We start from the raw sequence: 14581 nt of genomic DNA on the forward strand, positions 1-14581 counted from the left end.
GTAGATATTGGAAGTGGCTAGATTTAGGATAGGGCTACTCTTTAGGATATTTCCTCTGTTTTTTCCCCTGCGCTTTCGTGCCAAGCACACATGGAGAGGACGAATGGGCTGAAAGGCTTTGTTTAGTTCACCCCGAAATCCAAAAAATTTTCAAGATTCTCCGTCACATCGAATTTTGCGGCACATGCATGAAGCATTAAATATAGACGGAAACAAAAACTAATTAACAGTTTGTCTGTAAATCACGAGACGAATATTTTGATTCTTTCATGATTAGACAATATTTATCAAATAAAAACGAAAGTGCTACAATAGCAAAATCCGAATTTTTTTCGGAACTAAACAAGGCCAAAGCCTGAAAACCGGTGTAGCACCACAGGGTTTCTTTCGTGCCTTCTGTGCCGGTGTGGCCCAGCAGTGCTCCTAAGCACCACACATGAATGAAAGGACAAAATAGTTTGTGACACCAACTACACTTGGGATGCTTCTGGAGCAAGCGAAGTATATGAGGCAGAGACAAACGAGCTCGACTCAATCAGGTCAAGCAGTTTGTATTTTTCTAAGCCTAACAAGCGGCATTGGGATGCTCCATGTGTACACTCCATACTGCCGACACGTCTCACTAGTTTAGAATTGCTTATGGGGCTAGTTCCGTGGTAGGTAGTAGTTTGCAGTGTCCCAACCCAAACTCTCAGCTGTTGCTGGGTACATTTGACGAGTAAAGATTAGAGTTCATTTCAGCCCTTTTTGGTTTATTTTTGTGAGGAAGAGATAGATGCAGAGAATTGAAGATGCATCTCGATCTCGTTATGTCAAAAGAAGACATGTCCATTTTATTCCTGGTTAGCCTAGCCTGTCGCTCTTGTCAAACCCTTTGATCATCGCATCCAAGAAAGCTTGGAGCTAGTGGCAGGCGTGCCAGGACGACAAGGCCGGGCCGGCCACCACCCTGCCGTCGCTTTCCGGCCGGCATCGTCCCAGCCCCAGCTGCCAATCATCACGACGCGCCCGCGCGCCGACCATGACATATGCCTTCTCCCGCCGGAGACGCAATCACACACCCACACCAACGCTACCTGCAGCTTCCGATCACGTACGTACGCGGCCCAAGTTGCGTGACGGGCAACAACGGGATCCCGCGGACACCCCCGATTTCCTCCATGGTCGATGCGTCGTCGCCGCCGCCGCCGCCGCCGTCACGGTCACCGCGCGATACGATCCGTCGCGCGAACGGCGCGGACAGAGCGAGAGACCGCGTGCGGGCGCGCCGGGCAGGCTCGAGTGGCCGTCGCGTCGCGTCGCGTCGACCACAGCAGCAGCAGCGCGGAACATGTGGGCGGGCGACCAAGTGGTGGGCGCCGTCCCACACGTACGTGTCCCTCTCCCCGCGCGCTATCCAGCCGCCGACACCCCCCGGCCCAGCCAACCTTTTGCGCGGCCGGCTCGTCTTCTTCCCATGCCTTTTAGCCTCCACGCGGGGACAAATCAAACGCCGAGACGCAATTCGCAAAGCGACCGGCCTGCTGCTGCTAGTTGCTACGGCTAAGCTTAGTGGGAAAGGGGAGAAAAGGCGTCGTCACGAGAGGAGAGGCACGTCCACCGCCTGAGCTCTGCTCACTCACCGCCACGCCACCGGTGCAACTTTCCATACACGCCGGGCCGGGGGCTAGTAGCTAGTGTTGTTATATATAAAGGGCGAGGGGGTGGTGGGCGCTATGGAGAGGAGTAATAGCAGCTGGTTCGGGTGGTGGAGGAAGAAGGCGCGGGAGGGGCAGGGCGGCGGCCGCCGCCGTGACCGTGAGAAGGTGGTGGTGGACGGGACGGAGATCCGGGAGCTGGTGGAGGACCGGGAGGCGTTCGGGATGCTCGTGGACAGCAAGTTCCGGCAGCTCGACGCCGACGGTCACGGCATGCTCTCCGTGAGCGAGCTGCGCCCCGCCGTGGAAGACATCGGCGCCGCGCTCGGGCTGCCCGCGGAGGGGGCGTCGCCCAACACCGACCATGTCTACGCAGAGGTATGCACTGCACCGGAATCATGCTCGCAGCTTGCTGCTACTCGTACCTACTTCCAAGACAAAGTTACCATGGTTGCTGAAGTGAGATGATCACTGGCGGTTCGAAGCATTATTGTGTGGTCATGCCCCTCCTTTCAGTCATAAATGTACTAGAAAAATGGTTTATTGCTCTTTCTTGGTTTCTTGGAGGTTTACATGCTGCTTTAGTTCGGGATCAACGAATAAACCTCAAAGACATGGTTTTTTTCCCGACAGAACCTATTGGCTTGTCTAAAACTATTGAATGGCTGATAGATTCGGCAGATACATGTTTGAAGGGCTCTAGTCCTCTGTTCCATGTCAAATTTGTAGCTTGTCTAAGCTAAAACATAGTGCTTTAATTTCCAGCTATAATCAAAATAATAGAAACAAAATAACTCGCTCAAACACCCTTGATGAAATTGACTAACGTTTTGGAGCTGAAGCTCTGCCAAGAATAGCTTCACTTCCATTTAATCTGGATACTTGTATCCTTGACTGAGGATTGACTACTCAACTGATCTATAGGATGCCAGTTGCCACTTCTCCCAATGAAATCGGGTCCTTGTGGATTTGGCCACTAAATTACGACAGGTCGAGTTGTTAGTGCTATTATTACTGAAAAGTTGTATGCATTATTATTGAAAAGCATATGTATTTATGACATGACAGCGACTTTGGCGCAGGCGCGTTTTGTCAGTATCAGATGGTGATATTAGCCTATCGACCACTGCCGTTCACTGTATTACATCACACGTACTTGGAGCGTCAATGCTTCAACAATAATTGAATTGTTAAACAAAGCAACATTAATCATGAATTCCTGATCAACAGAACAGATGGCAGATTTCGAAGGCAATGGCAGAAATCTCAGATTAATTGCAGGCTTCCACTTACCTTGTTTACCACCCGACTGGCGTACGTGCAGGTGGTGAGCGAGCTGACTCATGGGACATCCCAGGGGGAGGTGAGCAAGGCCGAGTTCCAGGAGGCGCTGTCAGACATACTCCTCGGCATGGCGGCCGGGCTCAAGAGGGACCCCCTCGTGATACTGCGCATGGACGGCGAGGACCTCAGGGACTTCGTCGCCGGCAGCAGATACGAACCCACAGCTGCTGCCGTTTTCTCGAAGGTCGGTTTCGGTTCTGAAGAAGACGCGTCGTCTCTGCGTCAGTGCGTGTTGGCCGCTCTCCAGAAGCTGACCGTCGACCACGGAGTGCCACCGGCTTCAGACACCTGGGTCGCGAAGAACATCGTAGAGCCGGCGTTGCAGCAGCTTCCTGCGGATCAGCTTGAGCAGCAGCCGGCCTCCCGGGACGACTTGTTCCAGCAACTGAAGAAGCTGCTGTGCGCCATCGCTGATCGACTCCAGGAGCAGCCTGTGATCGTCGCGCACACCGAGAACCACTATGACGGGAGTGGCGTCAAGAGGCTGCTGGCCAACAAATTCGAGTTGGACAAGGTACACCAAACCAAACTGTTTTCTTTTCTTTTCTCAAACTAAGTTGTGATTTTCAGACGGTTTGTTGCTGTTGGGAAATGCCATTAAATTAAATCTTGTTCTGTGCACCAGCTGCTGGATTCTGTTTGGAAAGGTTTACCAGTAGAACATAAGAACAAGGCGTCCAAGGAGTACCTCATAGCTGCGCTTGATAAGATGGCCGATGCTGCAAGCCTGCCATACTATGGTGCTGTTAAAGAGGTATCATCTTCCAAATGGCACACAGCATCTAAGTCCTAACCCCTCTCAACTTTGGCCCTAACAATGATATATACGCTAAATCGGGACGTAGATTTTGATGTTTTTAACCATCTGTCAGGTGGATGCTGTCGTGGACGAGTCGATCAAAACAGCGGGCGTCGAAGAAGGAAAAGCAGCAGATGAAGCAGAGTTCAAGAAATCACTCACAGATATCCTTAGGGCCATCATGCTGAGGCTGAACGACAAACCCGTTTTCGTCTCTACCAACATCGTCGTGCACGAGCCTTTGTCTGGCTCATCCACCCTATTGAAGTGAAACGTAGTACACGACGGAAATATACGGGAAAACACAGGGTCACTACTAGTATTTGAGCAGTGTCTGTGTTATTGCTTTTTGTCTGATCACAGGCACTGCCCTGCCGCAGCATGCTATGCTAGCTTGCTGCAAGTTTGCATCATGACAAGATATCAAGATGCGAAGATGCAGGCCATCTGGTTTGTTAACCCGATTGACATATAAGTTTGGAATAAGGCGTCCAAGCCATACATAATTACGTACTATCATCAATGGCAACCTAATAGCTGTTGTAAATTTTGTTTTGGTTGGGGATGGCGCCTATGTGGAGCTCCGAGAATTATGTTACTCCGTGCAAATTCAGTCATTCAAAATCAGATGTTATACTCGAGTCAAATGGTAACGAAGTGACAGTTTGCAGGAACTTCCCTTCATTCCAGATGAGAAAACACGCTTGAGTTCAACAAGTGGTACTTCTTGATACAGCACGCCACTTCACAGAATTAGTTCTGCTCCAAAGGAGCAAACCAATGGAAGAAACAACCATCTCATCACCTCCGAAGGTTATCCCTGATCTAGAAATTGTCTGAAGAACACGCCTCATTACTAGGATAGAGATTGCTAAGACTAGGCCTTATGCCTCTTGGTCTTTGCCTTAGGAGCCATGAAATCGTCGTCGTCATCGTCATCTGTGTCATCACTTGCCTTCCTCTTCTTTTGAGACGTCTGTTTTCCAGCACTCGTTACAGACACAACTGACTTCTTTGCGGATGAAGGCAGTGCCTTGGTTGGAGTTGGAGAAGAAGGCTTTCTCTTCGCCACAATTGTTTTGACCGGTGACTTAAACTTTTGGCCTTGTTTCTTCTCAAAAACTTTTGTAGCCACATCCAACGGGAGCAAACCCCATTCCATCAACCTATGCACATCCAAAGAGTAATTGAATATATTAGTTTGCATTGATAAGAACGTTCATGCATCCTTCAACTCCTGACACCAAAGCATAAATATATTAACAGACTGCAGAAAAAACCAATATGGTTCATAAATATACATTCAGGTCTGGGGCCTGTGTCAGCAGACATTTGATCATTTGACCAGTTAATGATACCTTCCGGCATGTTTTAGGTGCACTCAGTAAAGATGTAAAGTTAGTATATTTTATGCCAAGGGAATGATCTAGTGTAGTGATGAATTTGCTAGGAACTAGCTGAAACCAAGACACAGCAACTACCAAAAAAAAAGGGTTGCCAAAGGATTCTTTTTCATAACAGAAAGTAACTAATGCTAGAGGCCAATTTTTTAATATTTAAATTTAAACCAAGTAAAAAAGGCTTAATATTTAGCATTATGCATGTTTTTAAGGAATTCATATCAGAATGGCATGGTTTAAAATAAAAGGAGTTATTTCAGCTAACCTTAGTTTATCTTTCCACAAGATATTACTTCACAAGATACATTTCAACTAATCTAACATCAACCAAACATAATGCTAAATATTAATTCACAACATTATGGAAGCACAAAAGGACATGGTTCATTTCTTTATTAAACAACAAATGATCCATTTCGTGAGAATCACATTCAGATTTGTCTTTGCATGCAGGTTTACATGTTCAAAATTAGAGCTCTGGAAATTCTTGGCTCATGCCTAAGTTTGCTACACTACAGCTTAATCATGCCATAACGTCTTAGGTAGCTGTATGGTTCAGATGCAAATGTGGCGCGCCACACTTTCTAAGCACATATAGCTACACCTTTTTTTCTATCCACATATGTGGCACCTAGCCACAAAAAGTTGCCCTAGTTGTGTAAGATTTAGTTGTAGACTTGTACCCTTAGGCATCAACCAAACAAGATGTGCAGAATACTACGTTTCCTGCTACATCATATTATTAACAGACTGTAATAAAATGTTACAAAAAAAAAAGAATAAATCTTGTTTGTACTGTTGTTTACACAGTTACAAAATGTGAGTGTTGTTGCCATAATGATGTGTGTCACCACTGTGATTATCTTGCCAAAGATGTTGCTTGACTAATAGATCTCCAAAAGTTATGCAAGCTTTGGCAAAAAATTATCAAACATATGACATATTTTATACCATTGGTTCTCAGGCACCAGATTGGTCTGTACTGATACAACAAGATATGCGCCACACTATAGCTACTTCTAGTTGGCTTGTAACACAAATCTTTACAAGCTTGTAAGTATTTAGTATCTCACCAGGTAGCAGCCATGTCACTGGTGGGGACCTGCTCGTAGAGTGATTCATAGAATATCCTCAATGGATCCCTCTGCAGCAAAAGGAAAATTAGTTGTTTTGCAGATGCATATCAGATTGGAGAAAGTTAGAATGGTCATACTTCTGCAGGAGGATCGTGCTTCTGCCCTGGCAATTCATACACTTTCCTCTCTTTCTTCACCTTCTCTGCCTTTACAATGGCCATGTTTGCCTCTTCTTTGGCACCAACTCGTTTCTTCCTTTTCTTAACCTCCTTCACCAAGTCACGAGACAATGAGTAAATTTACAACAACAGAACATCAGCCTAAGTAGGATTGCATACCTTGAGATCTTCCAAATTTTCATCTTTTAATTTCTTAACCTTGGATGTCTTGGCATTACTTCCAGCAGCACCTGCACTTTTCTTCTGTGATATTGGCTGAAAGGTGCATAATTGTTAACCTCAAAACAAGAAGCTAGAGAAATATAGCTTGGGAACAATAGGGCATGAAAACTGCAACCGTGAAATCATCATCATCATCAGAATCAGCTTCTTCTTTCTTAACTTTCGAAGACTTCATATTGCTATTTGTGGTGCCTTTCTGCTTCTCGTTTCCATACAAAACAGGACAATTTTAGCTTCTTTAGAAGACACAAGAAAGAGTACCACACACCGGCGGAGCCAAGGCCCGGCCACCCTGGGCAGCTGGCCGGGCTCCCACGGGAACAGCAGCGGCGGGAGGGGAGAGGGAGGTGCGTACACAGGATCGTCGGCCGGTGCGCGGAGGACGCAGGCGAGGGCGCGAGGCGACTGGCGAGAGAAGGTGCGGGGAGCCGCCGACGCCGCCGCCGAGCCTGGGACTGCCCCTCCGTCGCTGGACGCCGCCGACGCGCGGAAGATCCGATCCTTGGGACCGAGCCTGAGCGCGAGTGGGGGAAGGAGAAGAAGATCTGCGCTGAGGGAGAGGGACCGAGCCTGAGCGGCGCTGCGAGGGAGATGAGCGTCGGCGCTGCGCTGCAAGGACCCGGCGGTTGAGGATTTCAGGTTATATATTTAGGGTTGTTAGTTGGGCTATTAGTGGGCTCAATATTTCGGGCTCCAATAGAGATCCACGGGTGCAAATAGAGATCAGCACCAAAACCGTAACATTTCGGGTATCCGAACCCGAAAAACCATCGATAAAAATAAGGCCCCAAAACCAAAACCTGCGGACCCGAAATCTGCGGATATCCACCCCGAACTCGATCCGCTGCCATCATGAGCGTCCGCGCTGCGCTGCAAGGAGCCGACGGTGCGTGGTTTGATGGGCCACTAAATAAAAGCCCATACAATTTTTTCTCTTTTCTTTTTTATTTTTTTGAGCAACTTCTATTTTTTCTAATATCTTTTGACAAATTAGCACCTATATAATTAATATATATATATATATATTTAAAATAATATATATTAGGGATCATACTAATATTTCCAAGGCCCAATCACAAAACATTGTGACATAATGATTTCTCTAAAAATATTTTTTAAAATACAAACCCTATTAGGATAAATTATGAAAAATTTCCCTCACACATTTTCTATAAAAAAGAAAGATGGGAGATAGACAAAAACATATGTATTCATTTGCTCTTTCTCAATTGCTCTCCACTCTCTTCTTTATTTATTCAAGTAATGTCTACTGAACTCTTAAGGGATTATGAACGCTTGAGCATGCTTAAACTTAGTCAGCGAGTCACTACACTCTTAGCACTTAACCCCTCTTATAATCTTTCATCATGTTTTTCTTGTTAGTATTAGACATTACGCCCAGGCTTTATAAAACTTTTGGCTCCACCACTAGTACCACACTTCAGTAATCTAGGGCTACATCATGTCATGTGCTCATGTTAGGGCAATAAAATTTAGTGAAGACAAAAATAGTTAATAATAAAACTAAGTCGAATTTCAAAGTTAGAACCCTCAATTTTTGAACTAAATCACATAAATTCCGACGAAATTCCCTGAGATACAGATAATTCCTAGGTTATCCTGCCTCTGCGTTCACAAATCCACAACAGCCACAAATAAAGTTGATAAAATGAGCTAACCGAAGGTAACCTAGCATTGCGTCCAAAACCTAGCAAAAATATTATCCAAATATAATCTCTCATGACCTAGCGTCGCTCGCACCACGACGCCCGCCACGCCACATGCCAGAAAACACAGATCTGGGGGAGAGGCAAACAAACCTTCTTTGCCGGGAACGCGAAATCAGCTGGTAGTCTTCCTCGTCGTCGTCGTCGTCCTCCTCCTCCTTAACCTTGGAGACGCTCGGATTACCCGATTTCTTGGCCCTACAAATTGCCAGCGGAACGACGTCCAATACGTCATCATCTTCCTCCTCCTCCTTCAGGAGCTTCCTTGCGACTGCGGGATTGGCGGCAGCGGCGGCGTCCTCTCCGGCCCTCGCTTACTCGCGTGGCGAGAGTTCACTTTGTTTTCTGCTGATGCTGCCTTTGCCTCCACGGGGATGAAATAATGAGGCAGCGCCACGGCCCGCGAGTCCGTTGAAGGAAGCTAAAGATGGGGTGGTGCGGTGCGGTACTGCGGTTCGGCGAACCGGCCCATATAAAAACAATCCTAATGGGCCCTTCCCGCCCACAATGGTGCTTAAAAGTCAGTGGATCAGATTTATCGCACACGACATGTTCCAGGGGAGGGAGCAACTGTTAGTCAATTGTCTGTTTTGCCTACAGAAGCAAATTTGGGCCTTGTTTAATTCCATTTTTTAAAAAAATAGATACTGCAGCATTTTTGTTTGTATTTCACAAGTATTGTTCAGTTATGAATTAACTAGACTCAAAAAAATTATCTTATAAATTATAAGTAAACCATGTAATTAATTATTTTTTATTTATATTTAATGTTCTATGCATATGCCGTAAGATTTAATGTGATAACGGGGCCTCGGTACCCAACGCAACTACAAGTCTATATCTATAGAGGATTCGGCGCTTCACTTTCGCTATATGTAATCCTGTTGACGATTTTTGTGATCCAGATATTACGGAAAGCGTCTCAAGGCTTGAGTACACGAAAGGTCAATCATGAATTTGACGCAACAATTTGTACTAGTAAGGTCAATCTCAATGGTATTTCATTATAGTTTCATTAATATTATGCATGCTTATGTGACATTGTATTAATAAAGAGAGATGATAAGAGTTTTATAAAAATAAAAAGAGTTTTATGAAGATAAAACTGTTTTATATTATTGCCAAAATATGGATGTATTGAAAACTGAGTCGTGAACTGTCTAATACCTCTAAGGTCAGTCTCAGTGGCCCGTTTCAATGCACTGTTTCCAAAACAAATCCGCTGATAGGGCATCAATGAAACGAATAATGAAACAAACTCCCCAATGCATGAGTTTCAACTTGACGTTTTCTAGACTGGGCAAAGCATTTAATTACTGCAAAATGATTGGATCACATGCAAGATGGTGAAACGATTTAGCCCTCAGTGGGGATTTCATCCCGTTTCACCGCGTGGGAAACAACGCCCGCGGGGTTTCAGCATGGTGAAACTACTTCCTTCTCTCTTCTCTTCGTTTCATGCAAAAAATGCAAATTTGCTGACATGGTACTCTAATAAAAATACATGACATCCTGGTGAAACCTCCACTGAGACTGGCCTAAGGACCATAGATGTCCACATTGATATGTGTGGATCAATTCACTTCATACATGGAAATTGCCGGAGCATAGGGCATCCAAATCCAAAACCACGCTCCACTCCAATTAGGTAAGGCCTTGTTTAGATGCAAAAAGTTTTTGGATTTTGATACTGTAGTATTTTCGTTTTTATTTGACAAACATTATCTAATTATAAAGTAACTAGGCTTAAAAGATTCGTCTCGTGATTTACAGATAAACTGTGCAATTAGTTATTCTTTTTATCTATATTTAATACTTAATGCATGTGACGCAAGATTCGATGTGACGAGAAATATTGTAAAGTTTTGGGTTTATAGGTGTATCTAAACAAGGCCTAATTATACTACCGGGGAGTAAAGTCAAGGAAGCATATCAGCATGCAAATAGCACGAAATCTTCCGGTATTCCAAGCAACAACACGGATCTTGCTCTCCCGGAAAAGAAGGGAAACCAGAGGACCGCGCTGCCGGTCTCCACGCGTACGCCGTGCCGGACGTCGCGCACCGACCCTTCAGATTATCCATATTACCTCTCCTATATACGTACGTATTATAATAGTCTGAGCTTATGTTTGTGCAAATCCTCCTCGATCACACGAGGAGTTTGTGTGTGAGCTCTTTTTCCGATTGTCAAGTGTCGAATCAAGCAGGTCTGGGCGTCCGATCCTCTGCTTCCACGATCTGCACACGTCAGCAGGAAGAGCCTTTGCTTTGGGTCGTTACACGCACCCATCCATCCCATCTCCGCGCACACGACACGATCGTGGTTGGTTCCACGCGCCTATATCCCTATCGCCGGTTCGCCCCCACGTCCGTCTCCTCTCCTCTCCCTCAGCTCGCTTTCCCCTGCCTTCGCCCACCGCTCCCGGAAACAAGCAGCAGCCGGAGGAGGAGGAGAATTCGGCTCCGAACCCAGAGCAAGAGCAACCAGGCAAGGTCCAAGGCAACCAACCAGCGAATCAGCCATGTCGTACTACGGCGACCGGCGCCCGGAGTCGTCGATCGTGGAGGCGTTCACGCTGTCGCCGCTGCCGTACCCGGTGATCCTGATCCTGCTCATGGTGACGCTCCTGCTGGGCGTCTCCTGGTTCTTCACCTACGAGGACTTCATCGAGGAGGCGTCGCAGCAGCTGAGCTGGGCGCTGCTGGCGGTGCCCATCGCGCTCGTCCTCCTCATCCGCTGGATTTCTTCCGTCGAATCCTTCGAGGGCTACTTCGGCTTCTACCCCAGGGAGAGCCGCTGGAAGGGCTACGAGCGGCCACCCGCCGAGGGCAGCTCGCCCTGGGGCGTCGCCATGGTCGTCCTGCTCCTCCTCGTGCTCGCCAGCTTCCACTCCACCATCCAGGACATGTGGAGGCCATGAACGGATCGGCGAATACTGCTTCCCTCTCATACGTGATTCTCTGTGTACCTGCATGCAGTGTGCTCGATCGATCAGTTCCCATGCTTTTTTTTTTCCTTGCGCGCTTGGTTGGTTCCACTTCCACTGGTTGCTGGTTGATCGATTCGATGATTCGATGTATATATAATATGTTATTATTAGGGGATGCTGCAGCTCGCTATTAGCTGCAGGTTATAGAGTTTGGGGATGATATACTCATCAGTTAGCTGCCTGTATGTAACACTGGTTTTGGTTTTGTTATAGTAATCGCGATTCAGCTTGGTTTCTGATCTGGATGTATCCTTTTTCAAGGTTCCTTTCCTTTGCTTTGGTTCCCCTGTCTTGGAATTGACTGGAACCGTCTCGCACACTTTGTTCTCTCTTTCTTTCCACCAAACATGTACAGATATATATTCGTGCGTGAACTATACGTGGACACTATACTGTGGCCCGGGTGTGTGAGATTCTTTCCTTGGCCAGCGCTCATCGTCAACATGGGAACAACAGTTGGCCTTGGTTCGTGGGAGATAATAATATACTTCAAACGTGCAAGTGCAAGTACAGCGGCGCCACTCGATCAGGTCATATTCCTGTTTAGGATTAATTGACGGGCATGTATATGATATGCACAGGAAGAAAAAAAAAGTGTAGATGTGAAAAGAGTGGGCACTGCATTCGGCGCCGGCAATCATGCCTCCTACTCTACTCTATCTTTCTGTTTGGCCATATATACTTGAATGGTTTCAGAGTTCAGAGTTGAGACCGCTGAGAGTTGCGCGTCTCCATTCTCAGCCATGCTTGTCCTGTTGTCCGGCCAGCACTCGTTCGTGTTGGAGAAGCGGACAGCACTTTGACGAATACATGGAGGAAGACAAGGAGTGGTGGTGGTTGGGCCGTCGCCCGTCGAGAGGGAACCTTTTGTGCTCCTATCCAGATGGCTCGACCAGTGGACCGGCTGTGTCTGTGCCTCTGTGGTGTACGAGTATTACTGGACAGGAAAACTGAAAAAATCTCCAACCAGTTTCTAACCCTCTGAAACTCGTTTTCCGCGGTCGCCCATCACCCTCGGACTCGGAGGCAGCCGAGCCGGCCCATCGATCAGTTCACGTCTCCTCCTCTCCTGTCACGGCCACTTCCTCGTCACCCTGTGTGGCTCGTCAAGCGACAACGCATCACTGCCTACCGCCCCGTCCTCCCGTCCTGTCGGGCGGTGCGTCGCCGGCGACGCGGTTTGTGATGCGGTGTCGCCGGCACACGGTACATCCATCGACACTGCACTGCTGCAGAGCCGACGGCACAACTAACCTAACAACATCCATCACCGAGCGGTTTCGAGCGATCTGCAGTCTCTGCTTAAAGAACGTTAGGTTCCATAGCAATGATTCAGAGGACCACAGCAATTAACGGCGACAGTGTCCGCGGCGGCACCAATCAGCCTGTTCGCTTGCCAAATCTATCCGACAGCAGTGTTTTTTTTACAATAAATTAGCCAACAACATTTTCTGTCATAACTTATCACCCAAAGACCTTCGTTTGGAAAGGTCCAAGCGGAGCGCATCGCCCACTGCGCGCCGTTGGTGTTACTGTGTTAGGCACGTCACCGGAGTGGCGGAGGCGCAAAGCCTACATGCGGCGGGTGCCGGGTTTTCTTTTATCTCTCTCCCTCTCTGCTGGTCCTATGGATGCCTTTCAGCCTTTCACTGAAAGTCGCGTGCGCCTTGTGCGAAGTTTACACTCTAGTAGAGTAGCTAGCTGTAAGGATTCCTCCATTTGCTGCCGACACGGATTTAATTACTTCCGCTAAACAAAAGCGGAAAAGAAGCTAGGCGTGGGCTTAGCTCGCAGTTGCAGCTTGCCGGCTTACACCAACTTGTTCGGCCCTTTCATCGGCCGAGGGGTACGTGTACGTGTGTGGGACACATATCATGTGGTCATCCAACTCGTTGAAGCGGCCATACGAGGAGGCGTGAGCTCAACCGTACCTCGAAACGGTGGAGAAAATGAGCATTCGTGCTAGTAATCTGTTACCTGTGAAAGGAACGGGAGACAGCTTTGTCCAGCTACTGGGTAATCAGCGCGGCGCGTACGGTGTACCGTTCGGCAGCGCAGCGAGCACGGCGTCGTGCGCGGTCGGCGCAACGAGAGTTCTTCCGCTGTCCATCTCCATCCCCTATCCCATCGGCGCGGCCGGGGTCGCGTGACGTGGGCACCCAAACACACCTAGGCTAAGCTGCTGCACGGAAACCCGCGGCTAATGTTTAGCAGGCCGCTGGAGACTGGGGCAGCCCATGAAGCACAACTGCACGAGGCCCAAGCTGGTGGGTGCCTAGGTGCCACTATCTGGGTGGGTTATTATCATACTGTTTTCAGAAACGTCAGTAAACGTCAGGGATCAGTGCATCATCACTTGGCTGATGCGGAAGAGATTTGTCATGTTTTTGAGCAACTGGATTATTTCCAAGACGTGCCGCGTGGAGTTCCCTTGGCAACACGGCATGAAGCAATCATGCGAGCTCTCGAGTACGTACAAAACAAAAGCCTTCGCTCGCAGGCAGCACATCTTCCAGTTGTTCCCGAGTGCCGACACCCGACGTCGTCGATCACCAGCTGTACGTCTCTCTGGTGACCTGATGGAGCCATCCGCCATGCATCTAAAGTAAACAACCGAGTAGCATTGTTATATCAAACACCTGTCACGTGTCCACCATGTACAGAAACAGGGAGACGGGCATGGGCAACAGGCACTGGAACTCAGAGACTGAAGGTGGTGTGCCGCTTGCTTCCTTACATCAGGATGGTAATCATAGCAGCAAATTTGAATTCCAGGCCATTTGAACGAAGTGGTAGATGACTGGGGGGCATAGAACTCGTGGCTGGCAATAAGAGAGCACATGCATGTCAATCACAATCCATGAAAAGAGGGCGAACGCACATGGATGGACAGAAACAGAAGGAAGCATGCACAAGCAAAAGGAGTATCTAGTAAGCAGTCTCTATTCTCTATTTCTCTTGGTCAACTAGTCACGGTGGAACTTTGCATTGGTGACGAACTGACGATGTTCGCACACATGCTAGTTTTGGATACGCACATTAGTTTCTAACAGCCTGTCTTAATAATTTTTACTAACAAATAGATAGCACAACTTTATGCATCGATCTATTCGGTTTCACTCTTGCTAATTCTTAGTTGCTAGAAATGCCATTTGATTTGTTTCCAGAAAGGCCAAATGATGCAACATTCAGCACACTAGGAAAG

General features: G+C 47.5%; 3 protein-coding genes across 3 annotated transcripts; 2 read left to right on the plus strand and 1 right to left on the minus strand.

Annotated features, from left to right (window-relative positions):
* On the plus strand, positions 1485-4407 carry LOC110433394. Its single transcript, XM_021455402.1, has 4 exons — positions 1485-2015; positions 2962-3495; positions 3607-3735; positions 3854-4407. The coding sequence occupies exons 1-4, from the start codon at positions 1716-1718 to the stop codon at positions 4049-4051; spliced, it is 1161 nt and encodes a 386-aa protein (XP_021311077.1). The 5' UTR covers positions 1485-1715; the 3' UTR covers positions 4052-4407.
* On the minus strand, positions 4445-7148 carry LOC8054337. Its single transcript, XM_021455410.1, has 6 exons — positions 7013-7148; positions 6773-6853; positions 6595-6690; positions 6394-6525; positions 6254-6324; positions 4445-4946 (listed from the first exon to the last, which is right to left on the minus strand). Exons 2-6 carry the CDS (start codon positions 6830-6832, stop codon positions 4658-4660), a joined length of 648 nt encoding a protein of 215 aa, XP_021311085.1. The 5' UTR covers positions 6833-6853; positions 7013-7148; the 3' UTR covers positions 4445-4657.
* On the plus strand, positions 10539-11617 carry LOC8078845. Its single transcript, XM_002465508.2, has one exon. The coding sequence runs from the start codon at positions 10909-10911 to the stop codon at positions 11305-11307; it is 399 nt and encodes a 132-aa protein (XP_002465553.1). The 5' UTR covers positions 10539-10908; the 3' UTR covers positions 11308-11617.

This window comes from Sorghum bicolor, chromosome 1 (assembly GCF_000003195.3).
Source record: "Sorghum bicolor cultivar BTx623 chromosome 1, Sorghum_bicolor_NCBIv3, whole genome shotgun sequence".
Lineage (NCBI taxonomy): Eukaryota > Viridiplantae > Streptophyta > Magnoliopsida > Poales > Poaceae > Sorghum > Sorghum bicolor.

Bases quoted from the DNA above. Each gene is read 5' to 3' on its own strand.
- LOC110433394 (XM_021455402.1), top strand. From the start codon at position 1,716: ATGGAGAGGAGTAATAGCAGCTGGTTCGGGTGGTGGAGGAAGAAGGCG. The intron at 2,016-2,961 runs GTATGCACTGCA...GCGTACGTGCAG, and splicing joins CCGACCATGTCTACGCAGAG to GTGGTGAGCGAGCTGACTCA. The intron at 3,496-3,606 runs GTACACCAAACC...TCTGTGCACCAG, and splicing joins ACAAATTCGAGTTGGACAAG to CTGCTGGATTCTGTTTGGAA.
- LOC8054337 (XM_021455410.1), bottom strand. From the start codon at position 6,832: ATGAAGTCTTCGAAAGTTAAGAAAGAAGAAGCTGATTCTGATGATGAT. The intron at 6,526-6,594 runs GTATGCAATCCT...GACTTGGTGAAG, and splicing joins AAAATTTGGAAGATCTCAAG to GAGGTTAAGAAAAGGAAGAA. The intron at 6,325-6,393 runs GTATGACCATTC...CTTTTGCTGCAG, and splicing joins AGCACGATCCTCCTGCAGAA to AGGGATCCATTGAGGATATT.
- LOC8078845 (XM_002465508.2), top strand. From the start codon at position 10,909: ATGTCGTACTACGGCGACCGGCGCCCGGAGTCGTCGATCGTGGAGGCG.